The following is a 27927-nucleotide window of genomic DNA, read 5'->3' on the forward strand; positions in this document are numbered from 1 at the left end:
CAGCTAATTATCCTAATATGGTCCCCCCACCATTCAGGTCCCAAGTCACAGCAACCAGAGCATCCCCATAGGATGTGGAAGACCTTTCATGCCATCTTGGCTGCCTCCTTTGCCCAATTTGGACATGGGTATGAGTCAGGAACTCCTGCCTCCCACAAGAGGGACTTATCAACAAGTTCAGACTGTTCAAAATCAGGGTCTGAAGTTTCTGACAGTTCTTCAGACAGTTCACTGTCTGAAGCTCTTCCATTTGTACAGAGTAACATAAAAATTACTGAAGAAGACAGCTTCCACAGTGAATCCCCACTCTCTGGGCTATATGGGCCATGCTTGCTTGCAGAACTACTGGTTTTGGACCCCACTTAGGCATTAAACAAGTTATTGCAATCAAGACGTGGCTACGAGAGTGCTCAGCACCAAACATGCAAGTGCTTGAGGAAATTCACTGTGTTTGATGGTGATGGATCAGTATTTTGAAAGTGTTGTGTCTCATCTGTTATTAACTCTGGATTCCCCTGCTTGCGATCTGATTGCCAGCGTTCATCCTCCAGTGCGCAGGCAGTATCAGTTAAGAGAGACTGGGCTAAAAGGGCATTATGTGTTTTTACAGTCTGATGTCCATGGTTAGTATATACATAACAAATCATACATTTTTACCTCTATGAAGTCTATTGCCTTCATGAGAGGTTTGCCCAGGTTGAGAGGTTTGTTTACAGTAATTGCTCACTGGTTTTTTTATTGTTTTGGTAAATTGCAACGATAATAAAAATTCACATATGCTTGCTTTTTAGTTCTGCAGTTGTCCACAACAGCTGCAAGAGCTTTTATATAAGAAGTTAGTCTGATTCCTCCTTTCTCTGGAAATGTTACATTAAATATTTTTGGGAAAAAGTTAAAATTTACAAGAAGTGTAGTGGAAAAATCATTACCAAGTAATACAAAACCCATTTCAAAATGTGTGTATTTTTTTGGGCTGCAGAGGTGAATTAGTCTTTAATTAAAGAAGAATCATCCTGTAGCAAGTAAAGTCACCTCAAGCAAATGATAATAATTTGGAATGAGGCAAAATGAATACTTCATGAGTGACACCGGAGGTTTAGAGAGCTGAATGTTTTAATGTCCCAGTGGTTTAAAAGAACAAATCCTACAGCTGCTACTCTAAGCGGAAAAACTCCACCTTATTGCTTTATGATGCTGGATTTTAAAATTGAGGCACCAAAGGGATTTAGATTCTACTCTGTGACAGACTGTGCTCCCAGTACATTGACATTCTCTTCCACTTCTCCCTCCCCCCCAAAAGAGAACAGTTGGTAACTGAAAAGTAAACATGTGCAAAAATATATTTATTACTGAAGGGATCTGTTTCACTCAGTATCTAAGAAATTCAATGTTTATTATTCCATGCAGCAGATATTTTGCTGTCTCACATGCTACATTAGTATAAACTGACGTTGTCAAAGAGCTTGCAATTGCTTGCAAGAGCTCCTACAACTCTGCTAATGAATGGATACTCCATGTGATTCAGAAAAGTCGTGTCCAAAGAAAGAAAGTTTTCTGGCAAGGAACACCTACATACGTGTAGATAATAAAAAAGAAGAAGAAGAAAAAAAAAAAACACTCTAAAATTCTGCCTGTACAGTTTCTTAAATTTCAGTATATAGCAGACAGTGTCTATGGAGCTTGTATCACAAGATCTCCAGAAGGCAATACACAGAAGCAAAAAGTACTGGTCCCCAGAAATGGAGCTACTTGATAATTATCAAGTGTCTAGAATCTCCTATGCAGAATTCAGGCAGAATAATGTGCTTCAGTAAAACATTGGGGAATTTAGGGAATTTCGATGCTTTCAGACTTAGGTGACAGATAAGCAAACATTTGCAGAAAGATCTCTGATTCTTGCTATAACTGACTTGAGAGTAGAAGTCCTATTGCAAGTCAGTGGAAATAATGAAGAGAACTTCAATGGCGTGTAGCAGCTGGTACCCCAACTTCAACGACCCTTCATTCATTGCTTTAAGAATAACTCCCTTAAACATAACATACAAAATTTTCAAATACTAAAATATTTAACAATGCTTTCTAGAAATCAATTAATAATCTACAGAAGTCAGGTGATCTCTGTATTTTTTTTTTGTCTGAAATGTTAATGTATTCAATTATTCCAGAATGACTTAATGCAATTTGTTTTGGGCAATTTTACCAGGTCTAAATAATCAAAATGGCAATATACTAAAATACTTCTCAAAAGGTCCTTCATTTATTTGATGTGACAGTGAACTGTAATTTTTCACTGTGAATTGTAAAGTTTTCCAATTTTACACGTGCTATCATAAAATGCACGCTTAGACCTATAGTATGAACTGTAAATTCTTCCTCTTGCAAAAAAATGAGTCAAAAACCTCATTTGTATTTTCACTGCTAATCAAGTTTTAGAAAGGTGAAAAAATAGCATGAAAGGCTTTTATGATATGAGAAGCTGATTATACATGAAGCAAAATCCTTTATTGCTGATATAAAGTTTCGACATTATATAAATCGATTTGTGTAATTAAGCTTTTTTCCAAAGGGAAGGATAAACCAAGCTATTTCTAGAATCTCATTTTCTTTAAAAATGGCAGTATGACTACAACAGCACTAAGTGTAAGACTGTGACTACATGAGTATACGGCACTGCCTAGTAATGCAGCCATTCATACAACATTGAGTTTTATTTACTGTGTATTTTTTCTATTTATATACTTCTGATCAATGATTTATAGTTGCTACACCTTCACTTGATTCTATAACTTTTCCTGGCTATTGAGTTTTGGGATTTGTTGATTAACAAGTGACTTGAAGATGACTCTCTAGCCAAAAAAATAAAGGAAGGAACATAAGTTAAAAGTCAACTATTCCACTTCAGAAGTGTTAAAGATGAAACTGCTTCTGAAAGTCACTAAGGTTCAAGATAAGATGCATTTTTATTGCATAGCCAGTGTGGGAAGTTTACGGCATTTTGGTGTAAAATATATCCCAAAAATTTCTGTTTCATATTCCTGGAAAGTCATCTTTCTCTTGGTTTCCAATAGAGTAGTTGAAAAGGAGAACCTTCCTTGATAAGAAACGCCAACTGCACTTTAAATAACACCTGTTTGCTGCTTACAAAATATCTGGATGTCAACAAGTTATTCTGACTGGTACTATAAAATTGTTATTACTGCTATGTAGCCGTGGATGTTTAGACAGTTCAGTCACTGCCTGGCTTTCCACCCATTTTCAGCTTCTGGTCTCAAGGAATCACTGTCATCTTCTCTCCCCACAATTCTGTCCTTAATTCATGTAAGTGTATATAATGCTGAAAATCTCCCACAAAAAAAACCCTAATGGAACATGAAATCAAGTAAATGGAATTGGGTATAGCAATTGGTTTGCATTTTTATCTGCCGACCTGTTTCTCATCCATCAACAAAGTAACAGTTACTGAGATGTTTTGTCTTCTTTAAGAAATGTAAATACAAAAGGGTCAGAACAAAATAATATGGGAAATCTGGGAAATAAAACCTAGCATTCAGATTTTCAGTATGAGATTTTGGGAAATTATTTGCAGTATCTCATGAAACCTGCAGATGTTTTATATCTTGTAGCTTGTTGCTTTATATATTCCTATATAGCCACCGAGGGATAAGTTTACTTGTTCAACTGCTACGTGCCCCAAACTCTTCTGTCCTTCACTTTCACTGAAACTATCCAGGTTGAGGCCGAAGGCTGGTGCTGAGCTGGCTTGCCGGAGCCTGGCTGCACTGGAAGCTACCTGGGCTCCACAGAGCGGAGAGGTATTGTGGCCCCTCTTCCCGTTGAGAGCAGAGCGCAGCTACATACGACGTACTTGTAGATGTGCAGAAGGTTTTTGAAATGTTGCAGTTTTACAGGGAGTGTAAGGGGTGTTTAGGTTTCCTGCTTTGCCCAGGGGTGTCAGAGCGTTTTGATCTGCCCGTCTAGCTTCTGCTCACTCTCAGCTCCAGCCCGACAGTTGAACGGGCTATGTAATCCAAATTACATGTTTGTACAAACAGACTACAGTTAATTGTTGTGTATTACTTCATGTAGTGGTTCTGGAACAGTATGATCCATATCTGACAGAAAAATACACAGTAAATTAAAGCATTAACTTTTACCTTCGTATTCCATTTATACTATTCTATGGTCACCTACTATTCTACTGCTGGTTTCAGGTACAGTAAGTGCGTTGCTCTTAGCACCTTAATGATTCTGTCATCAACAAAACTTTTGCTTAGCATCTTGATTTATCATCTCATTTTTCTTTGGGAAGTATTTTTGGAACATTTAAAACTGTTTTTGATAAGTTTCACTTTATAAAATAACGTAGGTTTCCAGTATGCCTCCCCGCAAGCTTTGCGGTCAAGATTATCTCGACAGTGTTCTTCCTTGGACCATACCTTTTTTTTTTTTGCCTATGGACCATGCTTTTAAATCCAAAGGCCTCTGCTGTCCAGAGGGAGAGGGAGCCATTTCATCTCCATGTAGTTTCAGAGAGGAGACAGACCAGGCATCCTGCTACTAAAACGCATCTCCGTTAAAGAGCCTAATTTCCTTATAAAGTCAGTAGAGGGTGGAAAGGAATTTCCATTGGGTGATTCAGAGCTCTTAAATTAGCAGACCACAGTCAGTTGTGAATATGCCTCAATTTGTGCTAATATATTGTTCAATCCTATTTTCTTTTATATTAACCAGCAATAAAAGCCCATTTAACTTAAAATACAAAATTGATTTTGGTTTAGAAAAGCACAATAAGCATGTGTTGATAAATAAGCGTTCTTTGGACTTTAACTCTGCTTTTTACGGGTATGAATATTATGTAAAATTTTGGGTGAAACCACCTGTAATCTTTAGGGTGGACAGAGGTGCATTCGTGCAATTAATGCACATGTTCATCTTCCACTGATTTTGAATTACTCATGCAAACAGTCTCCTTATACTGCAGTGATGACAATACCACCACCTCTTCCTGATTTATATTCTGTTCCTATAGCAATTTAATTCATTATCCTATTGACTTTCTCCTCTGAAGCTGAACATTAATCTGAAGGTTATTGAGATTTTACTAAACCACCCTTCCATTAGACATGTGTTCCCTCATCTGGTACTTTCCTCAGAGGCTTATTTTTCAACATTAATAAGCACTGGAGTACAGTAAACTTATCTTCTGGCTGAAATACCTAAAAATGACCTGCATCATTTCCAATAAAGTCTCCAAAATGTAATACAGATGGCCTGTGGCAACTGACACATCTGAATTTCAAACTTCCTATTCTGCAAGCCGTTGGCAGGAGTTGCCAGCTTTCTGAAGCATAGTCAGGGCAGGCGTACAACTAGCTCTGCTCCGGTGGTGTAACCACCTGGAGGAACGCAGTTATGAAGAAGCGGGACGTTCCTGTCCTCTCTGCTCAGGGACATCGCCACCTCATTTAATGCTCCTTTCCTGAGGAAGAGGAAAGACTGTGAGCTAGCACAATTTGATGAAGAGCCATGCTAGACTCGCAAAGCCTCACATCAGTAGGCTTCCTATAGAGAACAAAGCAGAAAAACAGACCAGGGAGAGGAATCTAAATATTGGGTAAGTGTAGGGAACTGTGTGGAGAAAGCAGGGGCTTTTGTGCGTATATAGGTTAGAAAAGGAGGCAGAGTCCTGAGCCAAACGTCACGTAAATGGCTCGTAAGAAGCAATACAATAGAGGGTTGGCCTGTACTTGCTGTTTCTTCTGACACGCTGATGGCCATGACTTGTTCTGTTTTGCCGACATAACTAAAGTCATAGCACATATGGAGTACTTTATTCCAGTATAGGTGGGATTTTTTTTTGGTTGGTTGTTTTTTTGTTGTTGGTGGGGTTTTTTGTTGTTGTTGTTTGGGGATTTTTTTGCTATAAACAATAGCGACATTAGGATTTTGGGGGGGTCTATTTGGAACCACACAGGCAAGTCAAAGGTGTACAGAAGGTCTCAGTGACAGAGCCACTGTTTCCGATTTAACAATTCAGACTACTCTAACTCTGCAGCAGGCTGGATTAAATTATTCCAGCTGGCCAGATGCTTCTCATAGGCGGTCTATCTGACAGTCCTACTTCTAAAAATATCAGAAGTTGGATTTGCAGCACTGATCTCTCTGATAAGTAATCCTTTACTATCCCTGGAAGTTCCACACTCACATAGAATATGCCTGCAGTTAAAGAAAGTGCAGTAGTAGGAGCAGGCTGGTATTTCAGAATTTCCAGCTTCCCCCTTTGATTCCCATTTTCTTGTGTTTTATCCATTTTCTTGGTGGTGTTTAGCAGCAGCAAAAGTGAATCTCAGTTCCAAACTGTGTGTTTAGCTTGCAATATGTATTCATTTATCTAGATAGTATTCTGGCTTTCATTTTACTTCTTATGTAGCCGATGAAATCATTGTGTGTTTATAATCTCTGTCAGTGGGTTTAAAAGGATGACTTGGTGGGCAGAGAAAAAGAAATCTATTTTTTTCATGTGTTGTGGACTAGGGTCTCGTTTGAAAGTCTCCAGCTATTGAGTTTGTGAAAAATGCATAACCCCAAATAATTAAGCCCCTTGACTTTCTGGCTTTACATTGATAAGACTACTTCAATCTGCAGCCATAAAGTGGTTGGAGGTCTTCTGCAGCACATTTTTCATTTTTCTGCTTAGGAAAAAAAATCTCTATGGGTTTTCATGACTTTGCTACGTGGTAAAGTTAAAGGGTCCCATTTTCACCGTGAACCTTTTGGAGCTTGTTACCTTTTCATTTTAACAAGGTAGACAGTGCCTGAACAACAGCACTCTGGTAAATTCTGCTGTATTTTGTACTGCTGCTGTCTGAAAGGGAGATGGTCTTTCTCATTAAATTATATGGACTCTGAAGCATTAAAAACTGTTTTGCATAGAGACACTAGGCAGCAGATAGAAATGATTGGTGTCTTAGTTGGGGACTTCGCCTGAGCCAAGATCTTCTTTTAATCATTGTAATACAGTAGGATGCTTGTGCAAAGAGTAGGGAATTAAAGACACTTAAGTATGTATCAGAGGGACAAGTAAATGCTCAATTTAATATTATTTAAGCATTCCAAAGCCTGCCTGCCTTACCATGTTAGCAGTGCCAAACATATTGATGGTAATCTGATACACAGTTTTAAAGCCCTTACAGTCAAACTATTTGAGCATTAGTTCAGTTATTCTACCTACTGAAGTCATAATTAGTGGCTAAAAGGTAACCAGCTTATTGTAGAGATCTCTCTTGACAGCCTTTAACACCTAGTTAAATGTTAAAACTGGGAAATTACAAGCCTCTCAATATCATTCAGACCACAGTATATTTTGAAGCAATCTGCTATTTCTAGATTGTTTTTCATGCCATGGGTACCACTCCAGTGCTCTCTAGCTTACTCTGAGCACCTGCCTACTTGCAAAACATCTTCACTAGGCAAAAATAAAGTCCCTAAGAACAAACTTCTTGCTTGGTATGTATGTTAGGTGGGAATTCCGGCTGTGTAAAGAACATTGCAGCTGATTCAAGATATATTGGGGCTGTTTAAAAGCTTTTGCCTCGTCTGTGCTTGGTTTTAATTTAGGTCTGTTTGAGCCAATCTCATAGTTTGTCAGTGCTCTGAGGGAGAGGTACTGCTCTCTCCCCTGACCTCTCCCCAGCTTCCCCTTCTCTCTCTGCAGCGTGCTGACTCTAACGTGCATTGGAGACCTCAGTGAAAATGAGGGGACAGATAGGGATGGGAGTGGAGGGAAGAAGGAGCAGGAATGAACTGAGTGTGATCTACTGGAATGGATCACACTTCTTGGGTGCCTTCATCCTCGGGAATTGTTTCCACAGCAAAACAGAGGTTTCAGCAAAACCCATAGTGGATTTACCCAACACAAGTAAGAACAACTGTAACAGGGCAGTGTCATGGGAGTGCAATTAGCAGTCAGTGTAATCCTGCAATGATTTTTCTCTGGTTGCCTACACCTGCTAAAGCCTAAGCCAGCAAATATTCATTGCTATTCTTACCTGCCACTAGCTAAATGAAATCAGTGCACTTATGCAGTTCTTTTTCATTATACCATCTCCTCTGACAGCATTATCCAATGCAGAAATGATAGTAATTAGCAGCAACATTCTTGAAAGCATATGTTACATTATAAAGACGTGTACTCTATCATAAAATCAGCTAGCTTGTCTACAGTTTTCTTACTGTAGTTGCTGGGAGCTGTAGACATTACATCTTCCAGTGCTGAGAGCTTATCAAAAATCATTTATTTATACAGACAGCACTTGTATGGGTGGATGTATATTCTGAGAACACCGTCAACTGCCGTCCATCACTGAAAATCTGCAGCCATGCTATTCAGCATGATTGATTTGAGTCTTTGCTTGTACTTTGGAAACAGTATGTGTTCTATAAATAAGACTAAACTGTGGAGATGCAGGTTCAAATTAGTAATTAATACTTGACCTTATTGGAACTTTCCTGTTCAGCTGGCCAAAATGGCTATCTGAAACTTTGAAAAGCACATGCTCAAAGGACAGAATTCATCTCACCATCTGAAATGGAGGTGTCTAGTCTAAGCTACTTGGCCTGTTGCTTGTCTCTGCTCTGTTGTCAAGGGAGATGCATCTCTGCAGAGTGATTTGTCCTCTCCTAAGAGATGTGTCCCTGGCTATCAGGAATGATCATCCTCTGAAGATGCCGATCTCTTTCTATTCACTGCAGGAGGAATTCAGATAACTAGATGAATCCTGCATATACTGTGGATCCAGCTGTGCATGACTGACTGACTGACTGACAGTGGTTTCCACTTAGCTAGGTTTTCTGCTTTTATTAAGAAAAACTTGAGATCTCTGTTAGCATTAATAGCATTTCAAAACTCCTACTTTCAAAATCAGAAGAGCCTAGTTAAGTATTAACATTAAATATTGCAAAACAATCCTCTACATTTTTACCTTTTGTTATAGTCTGGCTGATCAATTCATAACTTAAAAGCTCTTCTAAATCTCTGAAATTATGCTGATACACCGTATCAAGTACAATAGTATCTTTCAACCACATTTTTGCTTTCTTGTTCAGTCAACCTGCTTTCACTTGAATGTAAATCTGATTAGCAAAGCAAGGACTTTATTTACTACAGCATATTTAACTTTCAGCTCTTAAAGGAATAATATGTTATATGTTCACTTATCATAGAATTTAACGAAGGCAACCATAATTCAGTTGTGCAAGACATGAATAATTTCATGAAAAAGCTGCCACTGGCTATATTATACATCTATGTAGCTTATAAAACAAAGCAAATTATTACCATCAATTATAATACCATCATTTGACAACTCTGCAATTAATTTCCTACTCTTAAATAACTGCTGTTGCACAGTGCCAAAGATAATGCCATGCATTACATGACTCATCACCAGAGTCTCTGATAGAGAGTACAGATGGTAATTTGATTATAGCGCTTTACTATGAAAAACGATTCATTTTGGTCTTCTGAAAGAATGTAGAAGGATACCTTGAGTATCTTTAGAAATAATCCCTACACTAATACAGAGTTATTCTGAAGCATTATTTTATTTGTTGATTTGTGGAGTAGAGTTTTATGCTAGATAGTTCACAGACATGGCACAAGCTGATGAAGCATTTCTTCTACGTAAAAAAGCTCCTATATAAGAACGGAAAGACTCTGCTTTGTGTACCAGAAAGTCTGTAAACTTTACTACACATCGTGAAAAAGTGGTCCATATACAAGACTAAAATATTTATCCTGCAAGAAGAGGCTATCCTGCAATAGCTATCAGGATCATTAAATTATGGTCTTTTCTGGGACACTTACAGACATGTATTTAAAATATAAAGCAAGTACCAATTCTGCCAGGGTTTACTTGTGGAGTTAACTTTATTTCTTGAGCAGACCGACAGCCTTTTGTGGAAGCATCTCTAAAATTAAGTATCACCTTATTTTTATAAGAATCAAAGGCAGAATGATACTCAATGTAAAGTGTTACACACCAGTGAGCAGCAAAGCAGCACTTTTATAAGAACATGAAGCACTTTCAGTATTTGTGGTTAATCTTGTATTTGCGTTTACTAGGGATATAAAGGACCCATCAAAAGATACTTGCTTACTTTGTAAGCAGTGCGTATGAAAAGACAGGGTGTCTATACAATAAATATAACAGTTTCATTTTTAGATATGAGTCACACAGTTTGCAGTGCATGGGCAAAGAAAAAAAAAGTAATTCTCTGATTTTCAGAATGGATAAAGGGAAACAATTTTTATGAGTACAAATAGTTTGTAAATACTTTCAGGCAGAAATGGAAAGTGAGTAATTCATACTGGTTCATTTGTAACTCCAAATACATTAACATACCTCCCCAGAGAAAGCCTGTCCATTGAGTAGGTGCTCTGATCCTTGGCTGTCTTCGCTTCCAAAGTGTAACCGTATTTCCTCTAAGCGGTGACTGTATGTCATCGGTCCTCCAGAGATGTTGACCAAATGCTCTTTGTCTAATCGTAGAGATACGTGTCTCCCTGTATTATACATCGTCCCACTGACCTAAACAAAATGGGGAGGAAAAGCATTTTTCAAAATTATTTGTAAATCCTAGAAACTAGTTATATGTACTTTTAAGATTTTGCTCTTTACACACCTTCATTTAAATGCAGCAATACATCTTATTGTTGTGAGATGAAATACACAACCTGAGGTTATACTTCAACTTCTGCTTTGAATCTTATACTGTATATTGAAATATTTTGCTAAATCCATATGTATGTATTTTAGCCAGGGGCACGTGGTTAATGCAGTGAATAGGATTATTATACTTCTAAATAAGTAGGCTTTTAGAATATTTTTTATGCAAGGTCTGAATAATGGCTTCATTACAAAATTCCTGCACTGAAAATGGGAACATTTCAGCTGACATAAATTATTTAAGTACACTTGAACAAATCTGACATTTAACTCACTTTTTTCTTCTTTTAATATTTATAGCAAAGTTATCCAAAAGTAAAGGTGCTACAAAAAGCAGAGATATAATTATTCATAAATAGGGAACCCTACTCCTACCAGCGTTGCAGGAAAAACTTTCATTGTCTTCCTCTGCAAGTCTCTTTGTTTTGTTAGAAATATTTTATGTTAACAATTGCCAGATACTTTAGCCACAGCAGTACAGAATTAATTGCAATGTGATCACATATCTGTAGTTCCTAGTATACTTCAAATAGCTGTAATGCTCTTCAAGATTCATCTTTATTTTTAAAAAGACTGAATGTTGTGCTTCATTTGCAAACTGATTTACAGCTGCTGTAATGAAAAAGAAAGTTATTGTGGAAATTTTTCACGTGGAATATAATTCTGTCATAATTTCCACTGTCATAGAAGTTCCTATAGCAAGAGGTTTCTTAATTTATGCCATTGGAAAGTGAAATATGCCAGTTTTAGTTAAAGTAGAATTGTGATTTATTTAAAAGCATTCTGCATGGATACAAATGGTACACTTGAATAACATTCATTTACTTTAAGAAGAGGAAGTGTAACAATAATATGCTTTGTTGCACTTCAATTCAAAATTAAAGACATGACTATTATGTATTATATCCTATACTACATCAGTACTATAGTAATTAACATTGCTGCAGTGTCATTTTATCTGTAATACTAATTACAGAGTTTAAATGACCTGTTTTCTTGCACAGTATGTTGTAAAAAGTTACACTGAACAGACTGTGCAATAGAACTAAATGGATGAGATTAAACAGCTTTTGACTGTTGTGTTTTTTAAACTTTGATACAGATGTTCTATATATTGTTTATTCCAATTCAAAATAAGCAGTGATAAATTTCTTATGAAAAGTAATAAACACAAATACTCCTATTAATTGCAAATAAAACAAAATGATCTTATTTATAAATGCTCCTTAAGTTTTTCTGCTTGACTTCGCGTGCATAATAATTAAATACCAAGTTTAGTTTAATAGGTGGAAGAAGGTCAGTTTATTGAATTCAGTTTCAGTACACTGCATATGAATGACACAAAACTGCTAATCATAAGTAACAACTGTAGTTTATAAACAAATAGGGGAAAATGGTTTAAAGCCTCTTATTTACATTTGGAAGCTCGTGCTTCACTGATCGCTCAGTTACATTTAGCAACTACGCAAAATATTCAGAATCCATTTTCTTACTTAAATTGGTACAAATCTCAAATTAGGTTACCATTATTTTCTCTCTCAAGGTAAAAGTGACCCAAATAACCCCTAATATGAATCAAATAACTCTCTGTAGAGCAGACAGGGGAAATGATAAGAGGCAAATTCATGAACAGGAGTAACATTTGTCTGTCTGGATTCCCCCCTCATAAAAATGCAGCGCTTCTAATAAGGTTGTATTGACTATTTTAAAACGGAATTTCCCTACGTAGCCGCAGATAACGCATACTGGTAATGCACTGAAGTATCTGACATGCCTCATTTCTGACCTGCAGGGAGGGAGGAGCACTATTACAGTGAGACTATAAAAATCTCCTGCATGGGCACACAGACTTGTCACCAGCAAGGCCAAGATCTTCACTATAAAGAGTGCAAGGTCTTGGCCTTTTATTTGCCTTCATAGGTTTAAGTGAAGCACTGGTTTTCTTGTAGTGAGTGATTGCCCAAGGGAAGAGTAGCCACATACACCAGTCATGGTTCAGGACCGAATGGCACCTGACATGCCCGTGCCCATTTCTTTTGGTTAGAGTGTGAACATACGCCACCGTTACTAGCAGCTTCCAGTGGGTCCTCCTTTTATAGGCATTTGCTTACTACAAGAATAATAGAAAAGTCTTATATTTGTCATCTACTCAGATTATATCTGAATGAAAGATTTAAATATTTAGGAACTTTTTTTTTTTAATTTCTTGAGGCTTTCTTACTTGCCACAGTTGTATAGTAGGCTGTGCTTGATTATGGGAAGTACCACCATAGCACTGTGTGAAATTCTTTATTGCGGTTCAGGATATTGTGTGTTTTATATACAAACAAATATCGATCTTATCACCTTTAAGAGTGAATTATACTCAGTAGGACAGTGTCATGCAAAAAACAATGCAAGAAAAAAAAGTTGTCTTCCATTGTTTTCAGCAGAAAACAATGCATTGTCTTTTCACTATGTGCAGTTTTAACTGCTACTGGAGAAAAAGAACGTTCTGATCTTACTCACTATTTGAACCTATTGATAAAAGAAGGATTTTCCATATTTTATGCTACTGAGCCTTTAAAGTGATGGTGCAATCTCATTTTGGAACATCAAACTGAGTTGGTTTAGTGGAAAGCAAAGTTGCATGCGGTCTTGTAAAAGGCCGCAGGCACAGAAGTTAATGAGGAGGTATTTTCTGTACCTTGTACATTCTCCTAGAAGATAAACAGTGTGAAACCAGGGGCTCCTTATGGGAAAGATGTTGACTCTGCCTCATACAGTCAACAATAACTGCTACTCTAGAAAGCACAGTATTTACTTTTTATACCATTTTGTGGATTGGATAAATGTTATAGAGTAGTTTAAAAGGATAATATAAAAAATCTGTTAAGATCTATACAACTATTTCCTTAATGTGTCAGACTACTCTTTGGTGCTAAGTCCTTCATAGTGATGGGCTTTGTGTTGCTTCTTGCTCTGCTATTAAGTAGCCCTTTTGTTCTGCGTTCCTGTTTGACTTAAACGTTATATGAAGATGAAAACATAGCAAACAAGCTTGGGGGAAAAAAGAGCACTAAATCTTGCCCTCCTGTTTTTCTAAAGGATCCATATTCACATTTATCTTATGCACTAGAAATGAGACTGCAGAAAAGAAAATGTATGTTGAAATGTCAGTAAAAGCCTGTCTGAGAAAACAGCTAAGTCCAACACTGTCAAATGATCGTACCACACTTTTATTTCCTCATATGTTAAGAAACGTTTCTAAACCTGTAACTTTACCTGTGGCAAAATCCCCAATAGAAGAGAGCATGTTGATGGGCTTCAACTTTAATTGTGGAATAGTTCAACTTTGGTAGACTTTAATTAAATTATTAAGATATTCCTGATGTAGTTATTTTCTATTCAATGTAATTCATTTTAATTCTTGCTTCACAGAGCTTTGTGCACATAATTCCCCAGCAGCATTATTCTCTCTCTTTATCTTCATGCAAGACAGGCACACAGGCACACGCTGCTAATATATTCTACACTACGTTTCTAAGTAAGATCTGAATACTCATGTGGTATCTGTGTATAACTTGCTGGCCCTGCAATCACAAGAACCACCCCAATTCTGCTCTTTGAAAGGTGGAACATGAACAAGGTCAATAAAAATGCATACCTAATAAACACAAACTCTTTGATGCATGTTCATCTTTGAAACTCCACAGACCTTTATGACCATTAGGGAAAAAAAACCCCAAACTAAAAACAACCCCAAAATATTTTTTCCTAATGATGTTCTTTAACCCTGCATTTGTGGAAGCATTTCTGTTGTGCCCTACTTAACTGCATGTCTTGTTCAGTTCGTCTTTTCCTCCACAACTAGTCCTGAACTAAGTATTTTTCAGAACTTCCTTTGTGGCCTACATCTTTATGTTAGTCGGTGTTAAAATAGTCTTCAAAACCCTGAGCAGGAGGAGTGACAGAAAAAGAAACTTGTTTCAGGGTGAAGCCATGCTAGAAATGTAAGCAGGGAATGGAAGAGGCAAGGAGAAGGAGCTGAGATGGATTCTTTGCCTTTCAATCCCGCGCCACGTTAGCAGTTCACTGCCACCTTTCTTCAAGGGTAGCACAGGCCCTCTGCTTCCTAGGGGCCTTTACAGAGCAGCGAAATAGTGCATTTCCGATTTATTCAGGTAAGAGAGGCCTGAAGATTAGTTCCAAGAACATTTTTAAACTTGTATCAGTACCTGCCAGTGGAGCAGGAACGTAAGGAAGCAAGAAAATCAATTGTGTGTGGCTGCCTGCTGTGGTGTCCTTGGATCTTATCTGCAATATTAGATGTTCCTTTCTTTAGGATGAAAATAGATACGGTCCAAAGAAGGCCTAGTACTCTGTAGGGAAGCAAATCACCAAGAGCTGAAGAGTGTTTTGAAGGTGTCATAGTGCCCCAGTTTTATATCCTGCAATAATCAAGTTTCTGTCATCTGCCACCTGGCTTCCGTATTTTCCTCTTGGAGTCCTATATTCCAGCGGAATAGGAAAGCAGCTCTGCAAGCTCCGGGAGTGGTGGGCTTTCCTACCCTGTTAGCTGCGCCTGAACTCCTAATGCCACCTAATTTGCCATTACCTTTGGTTTCTGCCACTTGGTATCCAGGTGGTGACAGCAGTGGGTGGCCTAGGGAGTGCAGCACGGAACCTATGGAACCTGTAATGGGCCATTGGTTTTCTGCTCAACTCCTCTCCCTAGCAGGTTCATGGAGGCAGAAGTGCTCCATGGAAACATGAAAACATTAACGCTAATATTAAACTGTTCCTAGCATCTGCCATCTAGGCGTCTCAAAGTGCTTAAAAAAGACAATTGTCTTTTCTCTCATTGGGGTAAGTCAACATTAACGCCAGGATGTTTTTCTACCTGACACTTAGACAGGATCATCCTTTGCGAAATTTCTCCCTGTAGCTCAGGTCACCTGAACTTGAGTTTCTAAGTGCAGTGATAAACTGAATCATGTTGTTCTGAGTCCCTCAAGCCAGTTCCTTTCTTTTAATGTTTTTTGATTGTTGTTCACAGTATCTTGACCAGACCATATTCTATGATATAATGTACTGTCCTCATTGATTTAAATTGATTGTACTGTAGTAAGTACCTTATATCTCTCTTGTGCAAAGCTGAGACTGCTTCAGGGTTTGAACACAGAGTTTACACAGGCTTCAGGGCAAGTCTGTGATTTGAAATCTGACTTTAGGGACAGTGATGAATCGTCGCACCAAACCAGAATTTCAAATGTAACCTACTAAGGCACACTGCTTAGTTCTCTGCAGCAGAATGACGTCCCCTTATTTCAAAGCAATGACTATACAAGAACATTTATTTTTTTAATACTGTGCTTTTGGCATCCAGTTAGTTTTAGAAGTAGTTTTATGCTGCTGTCTTGATTTTCTAGCTGTTGTTAGACAGAACCCAAGCTGGAAAATAAAACAATTTTACTGAGTTATTCTCTGAAGTTATTTAACAGTTGTTTAAAAAGGGTATTCTTGGTTTTTGAAGTCATCTTTTAAAGAGGAGATTGATATAATCAAATAGGAGACAATTGTTCTATAGATTTTCCAAAATTCTGAGCTCTATCCTTGTCCTGCAGTATTCTCTGTGTGTACATACATAGACATATGCAACCACATAAGAATCTTTTGTTTTTAAACAATTGTTTTCTACAAAGCATTCAGTTTTATTTAAGTGGATTTGATGAATATTTGTACACTTGAATAGTTATTTTTCATAATACTTTTCCCCTACCTTCATCTTTATGCTTAATCATTGTATGCAATGGTATGTAAAGAAATGGTAGAAAAGCTTCTAGTACAACACCCTTTTCAAAACCATGCTTGCAATTAATAGCATGCTTATTGACCTTGTCAATCATGATCTTCTATAGATTTGCTTATAAATATCTTGGCATAGATACATATTCGAAGTATTTCACGCTTTATATTTGAAGGTAATTTTACGGCAAATTCCAGCTACCTTTCCTGCACGCTTTCCTTGCTGCCAGCAGAGAGCACTGTTGACCCATCCCATATAGCTTTCACCTATATACCACCGGGACTTCCACAGCCAGGAAGAAAATTAAAACTAATCGTTTTTGTGTGACACGACTGTAATCCGTGGCTTTAGTTTCAGAAGTGGTGGTTTCAGCTGGGGGACAGAATTGTGGGGTCTGTTGCAGCAGTCAAGCAGGTTTCTAGTCTAGAACCAAGTGTTTGGAGAATGCTGGCTCAGCAGGTTGCTTGAAGGCCATCATATAGGCAAAATATCCAGTGCCTTTTCTGGCAAGAATCCAACAGATCTTGTACTGTGTTTATAAAAAAAAAGTGGAGGAGGGGAATTAAAGATAAGGAAATACAGGAGTTTTGATAGGGTGCCACTTACTGGGAGGGAGCTGCAATATAATTGCTCAGCTTTGAAGAACAACAGGCATCATCATCAATATTTGATTAAAAAAGGCCTGCGTGAAAAATGTAAAACGTAAGAGAGAAATGTAACGATTAAAATAATCTTTTCATCTTCTTAGCTGAAAAGTTTTAAAATGGAAATGATGTTGGTGAGTCCAACTAACCTATTTACCTGCCTAATGTAATGTGTCATGTATGAGCATATGGCATGACACGCTTTTTTTTTTTTCTTTTTAAAGCACCATTTTTGGTAGGAATCTTTCCCATTCACTGCTCTGCAGTTTTGCCTGTTTACTTCCCTTAAGTGACTGATCTGTAAAAAACTTGGAGCAAACCTCATAAATTAAATATTCAGGCTTACTGGCTAATGAGCACAATATGTCAATATTCAGTGATCAAAATAATGTGCTTCAATAATGTATACACCATTCTGTAACAAAAATATAATTTTAATAGAGGACCCGCAGGGTCATGGTTAGTCTGAGATAATTATATGCCACAGGATGCGAACGAATGAAAGTGCTCCTAGGACATTGGTAATACCCCATAGAGTCTATCTGCCACATGCTGCCTTTTAGGGATAATAAAGTGCTTTATTGTATTTCCACTATTCCATTAATGCAATGATTTTTGCTTGTTAGTAACTAAAGCCTAAAGCAGATGCAGCCAAATTTATGGTGTCTAGCATTAAGAATTGCTGTGCACATTGACGCTAGCTTTACAGTGGAATTGGGCTCTCCTCAATCTAAAATATTCCGGCTACATTTAAACCATATGTAGCAGATGAATTTCACCCCAGATCTTTCACTGGCTTTTTTTTTTAAATTAAAATCAAATTATTGAAATAGGCAAGAAAACTGGCAAAATAGGCAGAAATAGGCAGAAAAACTGGCTTCTGTGACTGGACAAAGGACCTGCTTCCACCAACGCTGGCTGAAAGCCTGGGGGATCAGTAAGGATTTTAAGTGGGCAATGTATCTTGATGCTGAGAGCTTCCTGCATGGAGGGATCGATTACATGCTGTTTGGAGTGAAAAAAGAAGTAATGAAGAATTTTTTTGCTGTAGGAAAGCAGACTGGATCTCAATGTTCACCATCTTCTGCTGAATAGTATCTTGAAACCCACAGCCGGAATATTTGCAGGCAAATTGAGGTCATGGAAGAGGAATGTGTGAAAACAAGTTATGTTGCAATGCGACCTTCAGAGACTTTGCATGCAGCGTGCAGTTCCCTAGCAGATAAGGCAACAATAATCACAGGTATCTTCAGCCAGGTAAAATGGTGTAGGGATTATGTCAAATTGCAAGTTCTTTTCGATTGTATGTAGAACGGGGCACAGTGTCCGTGCTGAGACCACTGTCAGGATTTTTTAAACAAATACTCTTAGTGCTTCAACAGCAGGCACGGACGTCTTTACTGCAGTACATTCTGGAGTGACATTGGTTTATTAGAAGAGAACTCAAGTTCATTTAGAAGCGTTGCGTGCCTTTGTCATGCTCTAGTGTTTAAAAATGATGTTTTGGGGCATTCCAAGCTAGACTTCATACTGTATGACTGCAGAACAAGACTCAGCGATTCACAATTCTGTGTTTCTATAGCCACCTTTTTACCACCGATGACAAGTCTCCTCCTGTGCTGTGACACAGTTAAAAGCATTATATGAAAGAGGGGAAAATTACATTTGCGTGTTCCTTTTAGTTCATTAACCTTAGTTTAGAATTAGGCTAAGTCAATAAGTAATTGAGAGAATAACTGGGGCTTGGAGAACACATTACCCTAATTTAGTCTAGCAATCTGTAACGAGATTTTAGTTTGAAGAATCTGCATTAAAAACTGTGCTAAGGATAATTTTTGTCTTTGATAAAGGGATGTCATAAGAACTGCCTTTTTAAAATCTGAAGGCTTACATAAATTTCAAAAGGTTGTAAATGGTACAGAAACCTACAAACTTGTGAGAAATCCAGACAAATGAAAAATTATTGTTTCCATTTTTTATGTGGGTTTAAAATGTAAAACTGAACATGTTAAAATCCTGAGGTTCTAATTGAGTCCTTTTTTAGTGAGTGACATTGAGATGCACTGACCTTTGGTAGATGCCTGGATTTCAGAGCTCTTCTTTCAGAGAGCTCTTTGGCTGAAATGCCAGAGGTTTTCCAATGGAATCCAAATCAGAGGGAAATTTATAGGATGTATATTGAAATTAGTATATAGAAATAAGACAGACTTTAGACAATTTTACAAGAGCCAGAAACCTCCATTTGTTGTAGTTCTTTATTTCTCTAATTGTTTTTGCTGCCTGCGAGTTCTAAATTTCTATGCCTATTAAGATTTCATAAACCCTCTAAAATGAGGAAGTGACCGCTGCTGCTTTTTGAAATCCTCTGACTGCCCTAGCCACGTAGCTCCAAGAACGTGCATGTACTGAACCCTGTTTAAGGGAAATTGCTGTGTCTCAGTCATGGTATAGCCAGAGAAGCATGGTAATGCTTTACTGAAATTATAAGTCAGTGGAAATGAAAAGAAGAATCTATAAAACTCGGCTTTTTAGCCATGAAAGGGACAAAAGTTTTATCAGCTTTTTTAGCAGAACTGTAACAAGTTTTTGAAAGCACTGTGTTTCACAATATCAAGCTGCTTCCCAAATCACTTCCAGGGAAAAAACGCATAGTTATAGCAAAATAATTTTCTGAGCCCTGTATCTCTGGAGGTAAACTAGTATTTAGATAACTTGAAATTTGACCTCAATAAAATTCATTATGTGTCAAGGCAAATCCTTTGTGGCATGCAAAAATCATGAGCTATTCTGCCTAGTAGCATATTTCACTGGTTTTTTTTTTGATCAGCAGAAGAGAGCTGTTTTGTCCTGGCCTGCTTTTTGTAGTTCTTTAAAGAAGGTGAATAAATTAGCCTTTCCAGTTACAAATATTACTGTTCCTGTTTAGCAGAGGACTGTTTTATTTTTCTCATTTTATCTGCCTCAAAAGCATTTGTGTACCTTTTTATGTTGAGAAAACAGTGGAACTGCAGTAAAGGTAGAAATAAAAGAAAAAAACCCAAACAAACAAATCCTATCCTGAACCTGTCGTTGCTTTTCCTGACATTTCACTCTATTCCAAAACTCTTCATTTTTTTTCCTGACAATGCACTTTAAAAAAACCACAAACACATTTTTTGAAACAGAGCTCCCTAAAGAATTATCAATTCTAGCTTAACTAGAAGAATCTTCTGTGTTCCAACATGCCTCTAATTCAAATGTGTCTGAGAGTCAATGTGCAAGTTGGATGGAAGACTGGGAAATCTGGGCTCAACAGCATGACGTTGAGCTCTGGGCCAAATGACAGCACAGAGGCAGACCTCCTCTCCTCCGATGTTTCCAGACTTGGTGTTCCGTGTGTACGTCCCCATTCCAGCGCATGTACTTACAAACCCCTTTCGATCAGAAAGTTTCCTAAGACTCCACTTAGGAGCACTCTTCTGCTAAAGTGAAGCGGTCAAGTGATTTTGTGTTTATTCTGTTTGGTTACTTTTTGTTTGGTTGTTTTTTTCCCCCCATCCCAACGTTACCTGCTGTGTTTACAGATTGCATGGTTATGGGGGAAGAGCTGTTTCTTTGGTTGGTATTCTGATCTTCTGTACAGCTCCATGTATGCCGGAGTTGTGTAAATTAGTATTTTTACAAGGAATCAAAATGACTCAAAGCTCTGAATACCAAGAAGCAATTTTTACCTCTTGCATCATTCCCAAGCATGTTCTATTCCATGCAGAGTGAAAGACACTTTTCCGCTAGCTCAAACCATAAAGAAATGGTGTGAAACTATTCTGAAAAATGCTATTAGAAAAACAGTTTTGTATCACGCCAATTTACCATGAGTCCCCCTCTGTTTCTCTCGGTCACTGTGCTTACCAAGATACAGATTTATGTGGCTTTGCAGAAGAGTCCACAAGGAAAAGCAAAAGGGGTTATGGGATAAACTTAGCTAGGAATCGGCATATGACTAAATGCTTTTCCATTAGGGATAAAATTTAGACTAGATAGGATCTTAGCATTCCAGACATAAAAGACAAGTTTGTTTTTAAGAAGTGTTTTACCATACATATTTTAAGGAGTTCCAACAATGTTAAATCTGTTGAAACAATAATGTTGACAAGTTCATTTTTATTATCTTCCCAGGAAGAATCTTTTAAAATACTAGCTCGTATTCAACTATGGATCAGCATTCCCATTCATTAGCCATTGCTTTTCCTCCTGGTTTTTATACCTTTTTCCTTCTCTGTAGCATGCAAACTGGAGGCTGAATGCTCCCAAATGCCTGTGAAGAGGTATCTTACCCAACTCCGGGTGTTTGCACATACACTTGTGTGTTGGTTCACATTCCTATTTGTGATGAATTATAGCTAAGAAGTTGAAAGGTACTGAACATCTTATTAAAGTGTAAAGACAGCCTTGCACTCTTTATCCTAGATGAAGATAAGTTTTAGAGTTCATTCTCACACTCAGATTTGTTGTTCTCGCCTTTAGTGGAGGAAAATACTTTAAATGTGCTTAAGTTCTTACTAACTAGACAGGGCTTAGGCAGAAGTTGAACTGGAACTGTCAAGAATTAACTCTTGCAGATCGGAATAAGTATTTCTTACAAGATATTAATGAAAATTTCAGCACTTTAGTATTTTTGAAAATTTTGAATGTGCAGATTCTGTATAATGGGTCTGCCCCTGAGCTACTGAAATCTGTGAGCAGTAGCAGTGTTTAATATGTAATTGGTGACTGATAAGTCTAAAGTAAAGGTAGGAAATGCTTCCAGGCCTTCGCTTACAGAAAAATATTCACGCCCTGATGTAATTGAAAGATTTGTAAGTCTATTGTGGCTTATGTCTTATTATTTTCATACCAACTATTTCTAAAGTCTAGATGATGCCTAATAAACAAGTCCTTTAATCATCCTTAAAATGACAAACCTGTTGATAAATTGAATTTTCTCCAACAAGATATTGCTATATTGATTTTAGTACTCCATTTTTAATAAGCAGAGACTGTTCAGAATTGCTTGCTTTGACAGCCTTGAAAGTAGGGCATCAACTGACTTGGCAAATGGCTGAATTTATAAGGGAAGTTTTTGCTAGAACTCTAATCCGTTATCCTTCTATTGTTGACATTCATTTGCAATAAGGACACCGGGCCAAATCTGCTGCGTATAAAAACAGACAGGCATGGCTACCTTAAAGTTTCTGTGGTAATTTCCTCTTTTCAGAGGTGATTTTGGTCACCGAATTGAATTATACATACAGCTTTAATGACAACTTCCATCCCTAAGGATGGGCATGTCACTGAGCGAAGGGATGAGGCTGTTTAACGAGAGCTTTGGTTAGAGTGAGCGGTGAATGTGCAGGAGTTTCTGGAGGTAACATTAAGATAGCAAGGGTGGAGAAAGGCAATGTTTTCTTTCATAAGTCGCTGATGACCCACCATGGTGACAGAAGGAGGTTAGTTTTCTTAATTTCAAAGCATTTCCAACAATTGATTTCTTCATGTATAGAAGAATAACTTAAAGCACTGTCACCATTTAACAGCCAGACACATTCCTACCTCTGGTCCAGACCATTTTGCTCAAGAGATATGGCACACGCAATACTGCAAGATAACATTATGGTTAATCACATTACTCAGAGAGGAAAGGTCATGGAAACCCAGTGGCTAGGTCAACAGGTAACATTTTAAAAGTTGCCTGTAATTGTATAAATATTTTTCATCACTGTTGGAATTTATGTTACTTTTGTCTGAAACCTTTGCACATGTTAAGGAATATCACGGTGTCTTCAAACACTGTCTGCTCAGTCTACCTACTGAGTGACTATTCAGATTACTCTCTGGTTAAATGGGCAGAAGGTTTATATGACGATAGTATATCTGTTACTAAAGAAAGCAAATACAATGGAAACAATACAAAGTTCTTGCACACATTAGACTATAATGAAATACACGTAGGGGCAAACGTCTTAAAATGTTTCAGTTTGAAATAGAAAAGTGGTTTTGCTATTCTAACTTCCATCTCATGAGTGGGTGTAGCTCGTGTATTAAAACTGTGGTTTTGTATATATGCAAGTCCATTCTGGAACTAAAAGCATATACATAATTATCCAAATCCATAGCTGCCTATTTGCATGTCTTGCCACGGATATGCATTCAGGGTGTAACGCCAGCTCTTTCACAAAAGCCTTCTTTTTTATTCTTTTTTTCTACCAGCTTATTCCTTCCTATCACAAAAAAAAAAGACTTGCAACATACATTTATAGAGGATAAAGCATAACAGAACCACTGAGGGATTACTGAACAAAATGTGATATATACAAGCTGACAATTGACAACATAGTAATAGGTATTGAGTAAAAACCTGAATAAAAATGTTATGGCCAAATCACCTTTAAGGGATTTAAGATTTCTGGTTTAAATACTGTTGCTTGTTGTCTTTTTCTTTTGTATATTTTTAAAAAATATTAATACTCCTAAATCCCTAACTTTCGTTCCTTGTACGTCCTGTCACACAAAAGCAAAACAAAATCAAACCAACAGCTTCTAAGGTGAAAATTTGACACTCTAGGCCAAACAGTGTTCCTCAAACTCTGGGCCCTGATGCCATCACACTGAGATGAGGAGGCATGAAGTGACAAATGTCAGTAACTTCATTGCCCCTAGGCGTGGGAGTGCCAACTACCTACTCTAGCTGGTAGCAGCAGAATCCCTTCAAGGCAGTGGAGTCCGTTGTAGGGACCTGCAGATACACGAAGACTGATGAACCAGAAGCGGTCCACACATGCTGAAAGTCTGATAAATACTGATGTAGGTCAAGTTTTTCCACATCTAGGCACCTTAGCAGACATGACCTTGTTCTCAGAAGTGCTTAGTAAACAGAATTCTCTAAGTCATAACATTCCAATGGAGAGGGCTGCTTTTAATAATCCTAGGAAATTCCTAAATATGTCCCTTAGGCTATTAGGAAAATGTTAACCCTAATGTTTTCCTCTGTAATTGTGCAAAGTAAATTTTTTCCCTTCATCTTTCAGTGATTTGGTTAGTTTTGGTCTCTTTTTTACTGTTCTATATATATATGTAGCCAGCACAGTTAGAATTGTAAGTCTGCTTTTCCTATAGCACCTGTTCCTATGTACCTCTGCAGCAAGTTAAATACACGTGGGAAGGTGCCTAGGGTCTTCTCTTCTGGCTAAAACCATCATCCGTTCTGCACCTCTGTTCTTTGTGATGTCTGCAGAAGAATTTCTGAATGATTTCTGCAATTTGCTGTCGGAAAGATACCTAAATCCTGACAAAAGCATGTAGCACAGGAATGAGTGTCTTCTACCCAACTAAAAATGCTCAGTAAATGTTCAGCCTTTCATTTCCATAGGGCAGTGCTTCATCCAAGCTAGTGAATACTTTTTTGTCTCGATCAAGGCTGTGGGACAGATTATAAATTCTTACCTGAATGTGGATCTGGTAGTGCTGTAAGAGCATATGACACAGGAACAATTCAAAACACATTGTCAGCACTGACCTACCTTCATTTCTGCGTTTTTGAAAGGATGAACATACCGTTCCGTATCACTACTGTAGTTACAGCCTGACATTCTCCTATTGGAATCAGCAGAAGCAAGGTCAAGTGATAGTTATCCAGACAGTTGTAAATTTGACTAGCTCATTAAAAAAACTCCCTATCTTTATGGAAAATTCCTATTTAACTGTAGGGAAATCTAGAAGCTTCTCTAGAAAGCACTGAAAAAAGTCCATTATGACCGTTCTATAGGATCCTGAAACTATTTTGCTACAGAATTTTATAGGGACAAAATTCTCTAACATACCATTTCAAATGTCCCAAACTGGGAGACTTCAGATTCTGCTACAGAACATCTGTGGAGAAGGGTGTTAAACAGTTCAGTAGAAAAGGTTAATACTTGGCTTGTTAAGACTATAGAGCTTCACCATTCAGGACGCACTGCTGATTGTCTTTCTTATCTGTTTTGTTAGTAGAAGAGGCCTATCCATTTATTTTCTGTATTCACATCATAAATTAGAAGACACTATACCATTAACTGTTAAGGAAAAACCCCACCTTTTGATTATAATTGGATAACCAATATGTACTGAAAATATCTATCTGCAGTATTTTTGTTCTTATACCTGAAACATGCCCCCTACCCTAGCCACGAGTTATTCGGAAGTCCTCTTGCCCCCCACCCCAGCTATATGTGAATAAATGCACAAATAAACCAGCACCAGCTATGGCAAAGAGATTGAACAAACCCTCGTGAAGTGTAGAACAAAGCATGGATTAAAATCCTGGATGACTGGACCAACTTCACATACTTTTAATGAATATTTTAGCTGAATATATCAGCCCAGACAGAATAATCCTGCGGTATTCCAGGACGAGGCTGCAGTAATAGCTAACCTACCGACATGCTGTTTCTAGCAAATCGGAGACCTAAGACTTAATCTACATCATCTATCAAGCATGTGTGCAGAAAATGTGTAATGCCAGATCTTACTATGAAAAAGAAGATTAAGGCTGAAAAAGGATTAGAAATTAATTAAGGAGCTTCTTCATGTTTCCTGATATCTTCTGATCTGCGACCAGCCTATCTTCAGGGTCCGTGCTACTGATGCAGTTGTTAGTGCTAGTTCAAACCACAAACACTACAAAGGATTATCGTTATGCTTTAGGAAGAGCTGTAGCTTGGTGGCTTGGGGTTTAGTTTTCAGTTCCACGCTTTCAGATCTATTGCAGGGATCAGTGGGAGAGCTGCAGACTAGAAACTCAACTTTCAGGGCTCACGCCACTGTGAGCAAGCAGTCCTTCCGTGGTGCGCAGACACGGGATGCTGCACCACTACCGGACTACAATGGGGAGTAGATAAAGCACCTTTCAGAGGCAGCAGTAGAGCTCTGAAATAGCCCCAGGTCTAAGGGAAAGGGACGTGGTCAGACCCATGAACTGACTAATGAAACGATGGGGAGATACGAGCTCCTCTCCGATCAATCTCTTCCATTTTCCAAAGTTAAGCAAAATTAATCCTGGGCTTGGTTTTGCGAGCATGACAGCTATGGGATGGTTTAGCAGCCTACAGTATAGACGCACCATACAAGAACAAGAGGTTAGACACTAACATGAAAAACATTACATGTTAGAAAGTTTCATTCAAGCATCGCCGTGTACTCACTGAGAGTTTTGAACCGTATGTGCTCCACTTACAGGTTAAGAGTATGCAGCAGAGAGGAATTAATTTGGATTTATATTAATTAATTCTAGTTAGTATTAATAATTTTTAATTAATTATGGTATTTACTATGCAGACAGTTTCTCATTTATGACATGTGCTGTTTCCATTTTCTGGAACTTGATTATACTCTAAAATTCAGCCTTCACCCAAGTGAGGCAGAATGATTATTGCTTTGTTTGGAATTCACAGGTTAACTTGCACCCAAATGGAATGGATACTGCATGACTATATGAGATATCCTATAAACAGGGCCCTCAAGCTTGTTTCAGTGAAAATCAAATGTATTTTACCACCTTTGTGAATATACAGGTATGAGCCGGTTCTGAAGTACCGAGGGTATCATATGCACTGACAGCATTTATGAAAGCAAGTGGTGATAAAAGAGCAGTAAACAATTTTTTGAGAAAGATTAGACAGTTTGGTTTCAAATGAAAACTCTAGAAATGAGCAGGGAAAAGCTGACTTGTCAAGTGGAAAGATTTTTACTGATTGTGTGTATTCTAGCACAAGCAAACAGCATCCCCTTGAAGCCCCCCTAAACTCATGAGCTTGATAAATTAGACAAAAAGAAGCCCTGAATATTAAATAGTTGCTTCTAAAAATGTTAATGGTGTCTGAAAATTACTATTGATTATTATTATGAGACGCAGCACGATTCAACGTGAATTGAGACAAAATCAAAGCATTCTTTTTTTACAAAATTTTAATATATGAGTAATTCCATACAGCTGTCATGCTCAGCTCTGTGGTATTTAGTACATTCCCTTTTCCAGGACAAATTCACAGGAGGAGCCTACCCTCTCTTGCAAACATCTCAGGAGTTGCTTAAATTTCCATTTTCAGCTGCAGGTTACCACATTTCCATATTGCTATGGGCTGGTTTAGCAGAGCTGAAAATTTCTTCTATTCTGACTTCTCTGTTGCAGTGTTTGGGGGATAAAACAGGACACTTCTTTGCATCCACGCTGACAGATTCTTCAGATCCCACGAGGCCTTCATTCTCTGTTCCCTCTGCTTAACTCCCCGTCACTAATATGTGCAGACCACCAGCTCCAGCTCTGAACCTCAATGCTGAAGCCTTCGGGCTGGGTTTTCACGAGGTGGCAGTACCAGACTTACTCTGCTTCCATTTAAACAGCAGCATTTCAGTGAAACAAAATGAGATCAATGGTGAGCGTGTCCACGCTGCCTGATGTTCTCAAACAGGGAACCTGGAGCTGCTGCTGACAGAGGCAGCCCCAGAGCCAGAAACAATCTGATCCCGCTGGCAGGTAATTGGCCCTAGCGAGCTAATGCTGGGAACTTGTTTAAAAACTGTCTTTGCTGAAACCTGTGCAGCCATGGATTCATACTGTCTCTGACATGCAAGAGGTCTGTTTTCAAACTACTGTCAAATTATGTTATTTTTGCTGAGAACCCCAATATAGAAGGTATTTGCAATCTGTGCAATATTTTGGATTGATAACTAGTGAATTTCCACTTTATTGTTTTAAAGCAAAATCCTATTTACAGCA

At 37.9% G+C, this 27927-nt stretch overlaps 1 protein-coding gene across 1 annotated transcript in view; it reads right to left on the minus strand.

The window, feature by feature from the left end:
• The window catches only part of CA10 (carbonic anhydrase 10), a 206604-nt gene that overhangs the window by 35011 nt on the left and 143666 nt on the right, over positions 1 to 27927 (minus strand). Inside the window, exon 4 of the mRNA XM_082492103.1 lies at positions 10404 to 10589. Coding sequence (XP_082348229.1) covers positions 10404 to 10589 — 186 coding nt within the window. The remainder of the gene's footprint in view (positions 1 to 10403; positions 10590 to 27927) is intronic.

This window comes from Vanellus vanellus, assembly GCF_965231255.1.
Source record: "Vanellus vanellus genome assembly, chromosome: 17".
Lineage (NCBI taxonomy): Eukaryota > Metazoa > Chordata > Aves > Charadriiformes > Charadriidae > Vanellus > Vanellus vanellus.